Source organism: Nakaseomyces glabratus, chromosome L (assembly GCF_010111755.1).
Source record: "Nakaseomyces glabratus chromosome L, complete sequence".
Taxonomy (NCBI): domain Eukaryota; kingdom Fungi; phylum Ascomycota; class Saccharomycetes; order Saccharomycetales; family Saccharomycetaceae; genus Nakaseomyces; species Nakaseomyces glabratus.
Genome location: NC_088962.1, coordinates 150,609 through 162,126, shown reverse-complemented (window position 1 = coordinate 162,126; position 11,518 = coordinate 150,609). Strand labels below are relative to the sequence as shown.

The following is an 11,518-nucleotide window of genomic DNA, read 5'->3' as shown; positions in this document are numbered from 1 at the left end:
AAATTATATTGAAAAATTCATTTAGCATAGCAATTACCCGATTAGGAAGTCTAATTGATTAGATGAGCAAACCAAAAAAAAAGAAAGTAATAACGACAACTGCAGGATTCGAACCTGCGCGGGCAGAGCCCAAAAGATTTCTAATCTTTCGCCTTAACCACTCGGCCAAGTTGCCAATAGCACTAGATGAAATGGATGATTTACGGGTTCAGGCTTATATCATGCACTAGATATCGTTGTGTAGAGCGTATAGAATTTTCGCACTCTCAGCTTTAACCTAGAAATTCTCTGCTAGGACACGCTTCTAAGCCCAGAGCATAGCCATTGATATATACACCGGCTGCATAAAATATAGAGTGATGTAAAAAAGTGATTCTTTTTGTATTCCGTTAAACCATTAAATAATAAAGTAAAAAAAAAAAACTGTCTAAAAAAATATAGTGATTCCTTCTTCTTGATGCAAGGGGAAATACGAGAGGGCAGGGAGGGAACACAAAAAGGAGGAGACATCTCTCATCCAGTATACGCTTATCGGGATACCTTTAATAGAGCATAAAAGTTGATATGATATGCAAACTGCCATTGAGATGCTACGCCATTTTTGTAAATCCCCAAAAACAAATCTCTCGTATGCCTTTCATTTTGAAACATCGAAGAAAAAGAATCCAGTTATATATAAGAAAAAAAAAGTATTATATGTCCAATTTTGTTTTTCTTCCCTTGTTTTCAATACAACATCTTTTTTTTTTCAATTTAAAAATATATTAATTTTCCTTTTTTTTTTTACACTTTGAGTTATTTTCATAGTTTTAGATTTAATCAGATCTTGGAGCTTCCTTGAAGGAGATAGCAGCTTCTTCACCCATGGCGGCGATGATAGTGACCATCAAGTCCTTACCTTCGTCGAAAGCAGCTTGCATTTGGTCACCCAATTCACCTTCTGGGTGTCTAACGTCATCCTTGGTGTCACCGTCCATGTTCATCAAGGACAAGAAACCGTCATCGATGTCCAACAATTGGAATTCAGTTCTCTTGACAACTGGGACTTCCATGTTGTGGGTGGATGGAGACAAATCTTCCAACTTCTTACCAGTGAAGATATCAATGGCGACCAAGTGGACCTTGGCGTGACCGTGCTTACCGGTCTTGGAAGTAGACATGTCGACAATCTTACATGGTCTACCCTTGATAACGACGAAACCGTTCTTTCTCAAAGCAGAACATTGCATTGGGTAAGTGGTGGAGGAACCAGCATCAGCGGTCTCAAAGGTATGTTCTTCTTCAGCCATTGTGTTATGTGTTATGAGTTCTGTGTGAGTGCTTATGTCTGTATCTCTTGTCTAAAGAAGAGATTTCAAAAAAGAAGCTAAAATAAAAGCTCTCTCTCTCCCCGCCCACAAAATCCTTTTCATCAAAGTGAGAAGAAGAAAATTTGGAAATTGGAAATTGGAAATTGAATGAAGATACAAAAAACTTTAAAAAAAAAAAAAAAATTTTTTTTTTCTTCTTCGCTTCTTCTTTCTCTGTGACAAAGCATCTGGAAGCCCAAACCAGAAACGCAATGACGAGCAAATTCGTGATGTGCGATGACGATATGTACAATTGTACGTAATATCATGTGAATAATAAACCGTACTGTACGACTACATATACTTATGTACGCACAATCAGGTGGTATACGTGATATATGACTATATATAATGGAATGGAATACGGTATATCATGTGGGTAACGTACAAACGTATCATCTTCTTCTAGCTGATTTAAAAATAAACAAGCTCATCTCTCTGGCTGTCCCTCTCTCTTGATAGAGCTACAATTTAGCGGAGAGTGACAAATGATAAAAATTTTCAAAATAAGAACAAGTATTTACTTGCCCTTTACATAGACTTGGTTCTTGCTTGTGCTCATTTCTCATTTAGTCGAACAAAGACGACACGACAAATGTTCAAGTACAATAGGCCCTTCCTGGTGAGCTGTGTAGGGTCGCTGTTTGCGCTGTACCTGGTGCTGAAGTTTGTCAACAATGTGTTTGATCTAGCCGGCGTGCTCGCGGTGTGGTTCTCTGCGAACTACATCCCTGATTTTAGAAGTGTTCCCGGCGTGGAGTTCTATGACTTGAATGACTACACAGGGCTGCCCGACGGGTGGCAACGCAACGACAGGATACTGTTCTGTGTCCCGTTGAGAGACGCTGCCGAGCACTTGCCCATGTTCTTCGACCATCTGAACGCGATGACGTACCCACACCACTTGATAGATCTGTCCTTCCTGGTGTCGGACTCCTCGGACAACACCATGGGCGTGCTGATGCACCATTTGCAGCAGGCCCAGAAGGACAAGAACAAGCGGTTCGGGAACATAGAGATATTCGAGAAGGACTTCGGCCAGATCATCGGACAGTCCTTCTCAGACAGACACGGGTTCGCCGCCCAGGGGCCCAGAAGAAAACTGATGGCCAGGGCTCGTAACTGGCTCGGCTCAGTAGCGATCAAGCCTTACCACTCGTGGGTGTACTGGAGAGACGTCGACGTAGAAGTGATCCCCAGGTCTATAATGGAGGACCTGATGCACCACGATAAGGATGTGATTGTCCCCAACGTGTGGAGACCGCTGCCTGACTGGCTGGGGAACATCCAACCTTATGACTTGAACTCCTGGGTAGAATCAGAAGGTGGCTTGCAATTGGCCGACACTTTGTCAGAGGACAGCGTCATTGTCGAAGGTTACCCCGAATACGCCACTTGGAGAACCCACTTGGCTTATATGAGAGACCCAAACGGTAACCCAGAGGATGAAATGATGCTAGATGGTATCGGCGGTGTCTCCATATTGTCAAAGGCACGCGTATTCAGAGCAGGCTCTCACTTTCCAGCGTTTTCTTTCCAGAAGCACGCTGAAACAGAAGCGTTCGGTAAATTGTCCCGCAGAATGGGCTTCGACGTCGTAGGATTACCTCACTACGTTATTTGGCATATCTACGAACCTTCCACCGATGACTTGAAATACATGGCGTGGATGGCAGAAGAAGAGAAGAGGAAACTAGAAGAAATTCAACTGCGTGAGTTCTACGATAGAATTTGGGAAATAGGCTATGAGGATGTTCGCGATGACTGGGCACACGAGAAAGATATTATATTCAAAAATATGGAAACACAAAAAGATATTGTTGTGGATTGGAGCGACGATGCCGATGTTTCAAGTAACGGTGACCAATCACTCAACAACGCCAACGCTAATAACGCTGCTCAACAAGACAAGCCTTTGGACTTCGACCCAAATAAATAATCAAAAAGCTGACATTAATCTCTGCATTTCCAAATAGTAAATTTCAAGAGAAAATATCAATTTTACTTAGCGTAGTTGCACTGCTGGGAAAAACAAGCTGTAGGATACCCCTCACACTATTATAGAATTCCCCAAAGATGTATTCAAAATATAAAGCAAACTCTCAAGCATTATCATAAGAATACCAGTCCCGTGATAGAATAACTCTGACAGTTGTGGACCTAAAACCCAAGAACCATAGAAAGACACATGCTCTAAAGCGTATTAGGAAATAGTATAATGCAGGTATTAGCCATTAAAAATTTTCTACCAGCAACCCATCTCACTAGACTAGCATTATCGTATTAATATCCAATTGTACTTGTGCATAACCTCTTTTCATGAACTTATCGGCAACATGTCTTCACTCTTTTAGCATTTTCATTTATTTTTTACTTCTTCACCAGAATATATAACGCACTTATTTTTTTTTATATGGTCTAAGCTACTATTAGGAATAATATATTAATATCCTGTAATAATTAAAAAGAAAGCTTCTCATATCTTACACACGTTCATTAATATGTTAGAGATATATGTATCCCACTTGAAAACCCTGTATGATTCATCAGCTGTTATCATTAATTACGTTGAGATGGTGGCAACATTGTAAAAATTTACCTTATTGTGTGCCAAACTGCTAATGGATGTCAAAGGACTTCGAGCATGAGGATGGGCACCACAAGCCCAAATAAAAGATAACTGTCATTTTGGCGACAGCACATACTATCAAAGCTTAAGAGTACAAGTTTTTGTCGCATCAATAATCAGGAAGACAATTGGCTAATCGTAAATCTAACATAGGATTCATTTAGATTTTGGTTATTTTACTCAGAATAGTTACTAATAATCAAGAGCGTAATAATACTTTTCGGAGAACTAAACTAATTTGTGTTATACAAAAAGAAAATCCGACTTTAACCAGAGCAATACCGATTTACTGAATCTATTATTCATCAAGACTTGAAAATAGACAAGATACGACTATAATAGAATAAACCTACAATATGGTGAGTGTTACATTTAAGAATTTCAAAAAGGAGAAGTACCCACTTGATTTAGAAAGCTCTCAATCTATAGTAGCAGTTAAAGAAGCTTTAAGTGAAAAACTAAGCTGTGATCCAAGCCAAATAAAACTAATATTCTCAGGTAAGGTATTAAAGGATGGAGATTCCGTTGAAAGTTGTAACTTCAAGGATGGTAACGAGGTGATATTTATGGTTTCAGCCAAAAAGGCAACCGCTACTAAGGTCACAGAATCTTCTGCACCAAAAGCACAATCTGAAGAAACCCCCTCTGAATCGACCCCAGCAACTTCTACCCAGCCAGAAACTAACCAAAATGAGACTACAGAACCTGCCACTAATTCAAGTTCTGAGAACACAGAAGCTCCTAATGCTGGTACCGACGATGGCTTTGTCGTGGGTTCAGAACGTAACGCTACAATCGAAAGAATAATGGAAATGGGATATGAAAGGGCCGAAGTTGAGCGTGCTCTTCGCGCGGCATTCAACAATCCCGACAGAGCTGTTGAATATCTGCTGATGGGAATTCCAGAAACCTTGAGACCACAAGAAGGCCAAACCTCTCAAGAGCACGAGGCCGATGTTGATATGAATGAGGAGGAAAGTACTGAAGGTAATGCCGAACCACCAGCAGAAGACGACCTTTTTGCACAAGCAGCACGTGACTCTGCTACTCCAAGTGCGGCACAGACTGCTGGAGGTACTACCTCTGAGAGTGCTGGATCTGCGACTGGAGGTCCTCCAGGTTCCATTGGTTTGACTATGGAGGATTTATTGGCTTTAAGACAAGTCGTATCTGGTAACCCCGAAGCACTAGCTCCACTCCTGGAAAACTTAAGTAACAGATATCCACAACTTCGTGAGCAGATTATGGCCAATCCAGAGGTATTTGTATCAATGTTGCTTGAAGCAGTTGGTGACAATTTACAAGGTGCTATGGATTTTGAGGCTATTGCAGAAGGGGAAGGCGATACTGTAGAGGGGGCTGACGGTTTTGCGGAAGAAAATGCCCCAATTACTCTTTCACCAGAGGACGAGCAGGCTATTTCCAGACTTTGCGAACTTGGATTTGAGCGTACATTAGTTATACAGGTATATTTTGCATGTGACAAAAATGAAGAGATTGCTGCTAATATGCTCTTCAGTGACTACGCTGACTAATAATTGTATTTCTATCTTAACATTATTCACATGCATTTGCCCAGCATATCAGCTTTGGGATTTATGACATCATTGTTCTATATTAATTATAAGAATATAGTATCCTTTTTAGACTTAGTAACTTTATTTTAATTAATGCACGTAATCTCGAGGTAGATGTAACGCCTCCAACATAATCAAAAAAGAAAATTGCAAATACAAATCATAGAAGCTTAGTATGTATTTATTATATAATTAGTGGGACATTGTTTTATTTTTCTTAGAGCTGAAAACTTATTATATTAAGATATCATAACCATTTGATTATGCTTGTGGAATCGATTTAAGAACAGACAAAAGCACACAATAATTAAGTGTTTTACAATTTAGTAAATTGGAAGTATTGCTTATAATCAATTGCATTAGGGACGGTAACATTGCCTGCTCTCATGGCTAAACCAACACTAATACCACACTCCTTAGCGGCATCCAATTCCTTTGCATTGTCGCTTAAAAATAGAACATCATGTGGTTTATCAGTCATCTTAATTTCATCAAGAATTTTCTTGTAAGAGTTCGATTCTGTCTTCTTACCGGCTGTATTTATATCGAAATACCCATCAATAAAACGATTCAGGTCCCAATTACCAGCAATTTTTGCGTGGGAATTGCCGGAATTTTTAACATGCCCAAAAAGCAGTTTTTGAGCATGAATAGATCCACTTGAATAAATGTATACAGGAACTTTGTCATCTCCTCTTCCGTCATTCCTTACCAGGAAGTCAATAACATCTGGGTATAATGGTACCTCAAGTTCACCGGAATTGTAACCCACTTCCCATACGTGACCTTGGAGAGCTTTCAAAGTAGAATCCTTGGTGTCATTGGCAACTAGGTCCAATAAATGTTCCACCAATTTATTTTTACCAGCTTGACCTTCCTCTTTTATATCATATTTGGCCAATTGCTCTGCAATAAATTCATCCTTTGGATGCTCCTCATTAAAATTTTCATAAACAATTCTTTGGACGTGTAGAACAAAGAATGGGTATAGGGTATCCTTAACAAAGGACAATGGGCACAATGTACCCTCAATATCTAATAAGTACGCACTGTATTTTGGGTCTGGCGACATCTGCGGTTTGATAAGTTGATAAAAATCTAAATGCTGCTAAATTTTCTATAAAGCTTGATCAATAATAATATGCTAAAAAAACGGAATAAAAACTTAAATTAAAATATCTTAGCAGATCGAAAGCAATTGATCTAATATATGAGAACAAAACAATGCGGGAATTAATCAAACTTATCATTTAAAATATTTGAAATTTCACCCCCCTTCACTGGGCTTAAGTTATTTTTGAATTTTTAATGTTTTCGAAGTTTTCCAATGTGATGCGATGGAATTGGAATCCACGAACCAAGCATTTGTCCATGACACCGTTCAAGCTTATTTGAAAAAAAGTATCGAAATAATATATGAAATGAGCAATAATTTAATGCATAATATTATAAAATACCATCTATCAAATAAAGACAAATAGATAAAATAAAATAGTAATTTATAGTGGTGTATTTTGACTCTAGAGAAAAATAAAAGTCTCAGTTGAAATGTGGACGACAATAACGTCATGTTCATTAACACACATATATTCAATAGTAGCTACTCTAGAGTAAATCCTGCTGACATACGTCTACTTTTTGTGGGTATTGTTTTCCCTAAAGGGCTTTTGTGATGTCTTTTACTAGCACTATCAATGTCTGCTGGGACTTTAATAAGATTTCTAGCGGTAATTTCACCACTTTCGTCCAACAAAATTTCCTCTTCAGCTTCTTCATTTTCGAGCTCTCTTTTATTTCTGTATGATTCATTCTCATACTTTTCTTGATTCTTCAAAGATAAGACGTGTGAGAAAGATTTTTGCTTTTCTCTAACATTCCACCCTAAAGTTCTGCTAATGCTGTCTACGAAATCGCTAGGTTTAGCCTCTACTGTTGGGAACGAGAAAGGAGACGCTGAAACAGTAACATAGTCACCCCGATTTAGTTCAATCTTAGGTCTACCATCAAATGCAATCCATGCAGTACCTCTTGATTTCAAGGACACTTGAATTTTCAGTTCAATACTATCAGGCAAGATAATTGGCCTGAAACTTAGTGTGTGCGGACAAATGGGTGTGACAGCAATTGCATTAACACCCGGATTTATCAAAGATCCACCCGCACTTAAGGAGTATGCAGTTGAACCTGTTGGTGTGGCAACAATTAGACCATCAGCTTGTGCTACAGTCATTAAATCATTATCACTATAAAGCTCCAGCATCGAAATGAAGGGACTTGGACCCCTGTCTATAGTGAGTTCGTTTAAAACATGGCGGGTAGACTCTAATTTCATATAGCATACCTTACGCCCTGTGCTGTTGTCCATAGTAACTTTTTGCCTTCTATATATTTTGCATTCAAGTCTCATTCTCAAATTTGTTTTAATCTTACTGTTCAAAATTAAGGGCAATTCCTCTTTGAAATGCTCAAAACTGAAGTTAGTTAAAAAACCAAGTGAGCCTAATGAAAATGACAATATCGGTGGAACATGCTTTTGAAACAAATGGGAGGCAAATAATACCGTACCATCGCCCCCCATAGTGATCACTAGATCAAAAAAGACATCATTCTCATTTATGAATTTTGGAGTCCAATATTTTAACCTAGAATTCCTACATTTAACATCTTTAAATAAATCATCTGCATCAAATAATTTAGATGTCTTGAAAATTTCCTCTACATAGACTGTAATCATGGGATACCGAACCAATATCCATTCTACCAATTCTCTCATTAGTAAAATAACAGACTGATCATCAACCTTACATATGATCATCACAGTCTCAACATCTAGTTCAACTTTCTTATTTACAATATCTTTACTCAGCATGCGCACATCATATGCTGTCGTTGCATACTGAAAATGCGTCTTACTTGCTCTTGACCTTGGTAGACTGTCTGTTGAGAGCCTTCTGACCATATTCTCAACACTTCTAATATCAGAAAACTTAAATCGATCATTCATAGGTCCCATATCTTCCTCACTTACCGTTATTGGGGGAACAGAGTTCCGGGGACTATGGCTATACGGAGTCATACTTCCCCCTGATGAAGACGAACTCTGTACTGAAGTGCTCCTAGAGTCAGACTCCATTATAGTTCTTTTAGTCTCTTCATTCGAATCTCTCCTTGACGTTTCCATTGTTGAAGGACCAAAATGCTTGCAGTTACTATAAAAAATATGAGTAAGGATGGCTACAACTTTCAAATACACACAGCTCACCCTATTGGACGTCCTAATCAAAGGTACCGAAACCTTTCCTTCTGATGATCCAATTTATTGCCCAAAATTTTGTGTATTTTGATCAATAACAGACATCAATTTTCAGATATAAGTCTCATTCTCCGATTGCCAGCCGATCTCAACGGAAAGCCCCTGCTATATATAATCATGGGAAAATAGGAATCGGATATGCATCATCATTCCAGCAAGGGAACACCAGGGAACTTCTGGCCAGTGCTTCCCCATAGAAAGCACGAAAGAACTGTAGATCAACAAAAACGTAGATCCCTATCTTGCCTAATTTTTTGCTTTGAAAATCCAAGATGAGACCTATCTGATGTTACTACGCAAGTTTTTTAGTAGAAAATACCACATGCATAAAATTATAGTAAAATAAATGGAAATAACACATAATATAGTGTGAACCAACGCGAATTGATACAATGTTTTCTTTTCTACAATGAATGATAGTGTTTAGAAAACAAAAAAAAATCTCTCGAGCTAGTGAGGTATTGCATTATTTCCTTACATATCATCCTTTTAGTATCTACATGTAATTACTACTAACAAAAGTGTTTCTTTGCTGCCATGTGCTATAAAAAAAAAATAGAGTCGGACCTTTTCAAGACGATTAGTACAATAATCCATATGTGACGACAAGCAGCAGGTAATGAATAATTTTTTAAATTCTTCATATATTTTTTTGTTATACTATCTAGTTGTATATATAAAACCAAATGTAGATATAAACAGGTTATTTGTAACTGTCTGCGATAAAATAAACTTCATATCTAACTATGCCTTCTGATCAAGTCTACATTTCCAGTCTTTGGAGTTGATTAGAGGAAGAGAGGCACCTAAACACCAACCAATTTCGTTACCGGCTAGCTTCTGGGCAGTTTTCAGTTCTCTTTGCAACGGAATGTCATAACCAGTATGTAGCAATGAACCTAAGAAAGATAAGTCTTGACAGAAATGAGGATCCTTTTTCAATGAGTTCAATGAATCGCCAAGATTGGCAAAAACATCATCCCACACTTCTTCACCATTACAGACGTTTCTGGTCAATTCCATAAGCTCTTGTAGAGTGAAAGACAATGGCATACCCAATGGTCTTGTTCTATCGTAGAAATATGAGAAAATGTATAGATCATTAGATTCATGGAAAGTACGCACCAAAGAAGGTTGATGAACACCATTGAATGAGCATGGTGGAACCTTACAGGATGACTCCTTGTTCAAAATAGAATCAGTCAAAAATCTACATTGCGCACCTGCAGCAACCTTAGGGCCAACAAATTTGACTTTATAGGTTTCAGAGTCACCGACTTTAACCTTCTCAACCGGAGCTGTAACTTTTGGTGGAAGACATGGAGAGCTGAGTACATACTCGGTTTGAGAGTCACCTTGCTTAATAGTACCTTCCTTTATGGCATTAGAGACTAGTAGAGAATTTATCTTATTACGTCCTTGCATCAAACCATAGCCTAAATGTGAATATTGATACAACGTGTACTTTTCAGAACCGTAATCCAAAACATATTTATGCTCACCCTCAACCATCTCTTCAGTTGGTGGGAAAGTTGGTTCAAAGACGATCTGAGTAGAACCACCGCCAAGGTCAAAAATAGCACTCGTTGGACGTCTATCAGAGGCACCTATATTTCCAAGCAAATAGTTTGTTGTAACCCATGCATATACACCTTCTAATTCACCGCTCATTATTGAGATACCATCGCCACCAACTACAGGGAATGGATAGTCAACCTCTAAATGTCTCTTAACCGCGTCCAAAATCTTTTGTGACTTAGTTTCACCAAGCATTCTCAAACCAGCAGTAGCCTTCACAGCTACTGGGGAGCAAGGCCTTTGATGCTTTGGAATAACATTCATGGCAATGTTCAGTAGTGGATCTAAAGACTTTGCAGCACCAATAGAATCTGTGTCAAAAGAAGACAAACCAGGCTTCAACATTTCAAAGGTTTCATTTATTAAAATCGGTGGTTTAGAACATATATCGAACTCATAAACATGGACACGAGAACCAGTAGAACCGGCATCAATCATAATTACATATTGATGCTCTTGTGTACAAGTTTTGCCAGTACCGATGACTTCACCCGAAGGCTTCTTACCTGTCTTTGCAGAATCGCCAGATACTGATGACTTGATAGCGTCTTTCACAGCATCTGCAACTTCTGGGTTATTATTTTCAGTTTTCTTATCATCCGTGTAACCAGGTTCATCAATCGGTAGAGTCTTGAAGTCCTGTGGACTATCAGGCTTATTGGTGTTTGGGGTAACAGGCCTGCTAATACCTGAACCATTTGGTATAGAGTTTGATGATCTAATCAATAAGATCAACATGATTAGTGCAAAAGCACCCATTAGGAAACGGTAGTTCCTAAACAAACCATTCATTACTGTAATTCAGGCTTGCCGTTAAGCTAGATTTGTTTTGGTTTATTAAGTGTCCTTTAACTTATTTTATACTTTCCATATATGCTTGTCCAATAACTTGGACTTGTGAAATAATATTATATGGTCGATGAGCACAATCACGAAAACTGTTCAAATGAAAAAAAATTAAAATCAGAATCAAACTAAAGTTGGCGTACGGTACTCAAGTAACCAATATTTCTATTACATTACACGTGATCTACAAAGTATAACATTATATGTTGATAAACGCACGAGGCAC

The 11,518-nt window shown here is 38.4% G+C and overlaps 6 protein-coding genes and 1 non-coding gene across 7 annotated transcripts; 2 read left to right on the top strand and 5 right to left on the bottom strand.

Moving 5' to 3' along the window:
- Window positions 1–93: 93 nt before the first annotated feature.
- tS(AGA)8 lies at window positions 94–175 on the bottom strand. The gene has a single exon. It is a non-coding gene; the product is annotated as a tRNA-Ser (tRNA).
- A 640-nt stretch (window positions 176–815) lies between these two features.
- On the bottom strand, window positions 816–1,289 carry HYP2 (translation elongation factor eIF-5A; the record flags this gene model as incomplete). Its single annotated transcript, XM_448832.1, has 1 exon — window positions 816–1,289. The coding sequence occupies one exon, from the start codon at window positions 1,287–1,289 to the stop codon at window positions 816–818; it is 474 nt and encodes a 157-aa protein (XP_448832.1).
- A 655-nt stretch (window positions 1,290–1,944) lies between these two features.
- On the top strand, window positions 1,945–3,288 carry ANP1 (Anp1p; the record flags this gene model as incomplete). Its single annotated transcript, XM_448831.1, has 1 exon — window positions 1,945–3,288. The coding sequence occupies one exon, from the start codon at window positions 1,945–1,947 to the stop codon at window positions 3,286–3,288; it is 1,344 nt and encodes a 447-aa protein (XP_448831.1).
- Window positions 3,289–4,334: 1,046 nt separating this feature from the next.
- Window positions 4,335–5,513, top strand: RAD23 (Rad23p; the record flags this gene model as incomplete). Its single annotated transcript, XM_448830.1, has 1 exon — window positions 4,335–5,513. One exon carries the CDS (start codon window positions 4,335–4,337, stop codon window positions 5,511–5,513), a length of 1,179 nt encoding a protein of 392 aa, XP_448830.1.
- Window positions 5,514–5,871: 358 nt separating this feature from the next.
- UTR4 (putative acireductone synthase UTR4) lies at window positions 5,872–6,627 on the bottom strand (the record flags this gene model as incomplete). The annotated part of the gene is made up of 1 exon (XM_448829.1): window positions 5,872–6,627. One exon carries the CDS (start codon window positions 6,625–6,627, stop codon window positions 5,872–5,874), a length of 756 nt encoding a protein of 251 aa, XP_448829.1.
- Window positions 6,628–7,155: 528 nt separating this feature from the next.
- YEF1 (NADH/NAD(+) kinase) lies at window positions 7,156–8,736 on the bottom strand (the record flags this gene model as incomplete). Its single annotated transcript, XM_448828.1, has 1 exon — window positions 7,156–8,736. One exon carries the CDS (start codon window positions 8,734–8,736, stop codon window positions 7,156–7,158), a length of 1,581 nt encoding a protein of 526 aa, XP_448828.1.
- Window positions 8,737–9,612: 876 nt separating this feature from the next.
- Window positions 9,613–11,238, bottom strand: GDA1 (guanosine diphosphatase; the record flags this gene model as incomplete). Its single annotated transcript, XM_448827.1, has 1 exon — window positions 9,613–11,238. One exon carries the CDS (start codon window positions 11,236–11,238, stop codon window positions 9,613–9,615), a length of 1,626 nt encoding a protein of 541 aa, XP_448827.1.
- Between the last annotated feature and the right edge of the window lie 280 nt (window positions 11,239–11,518).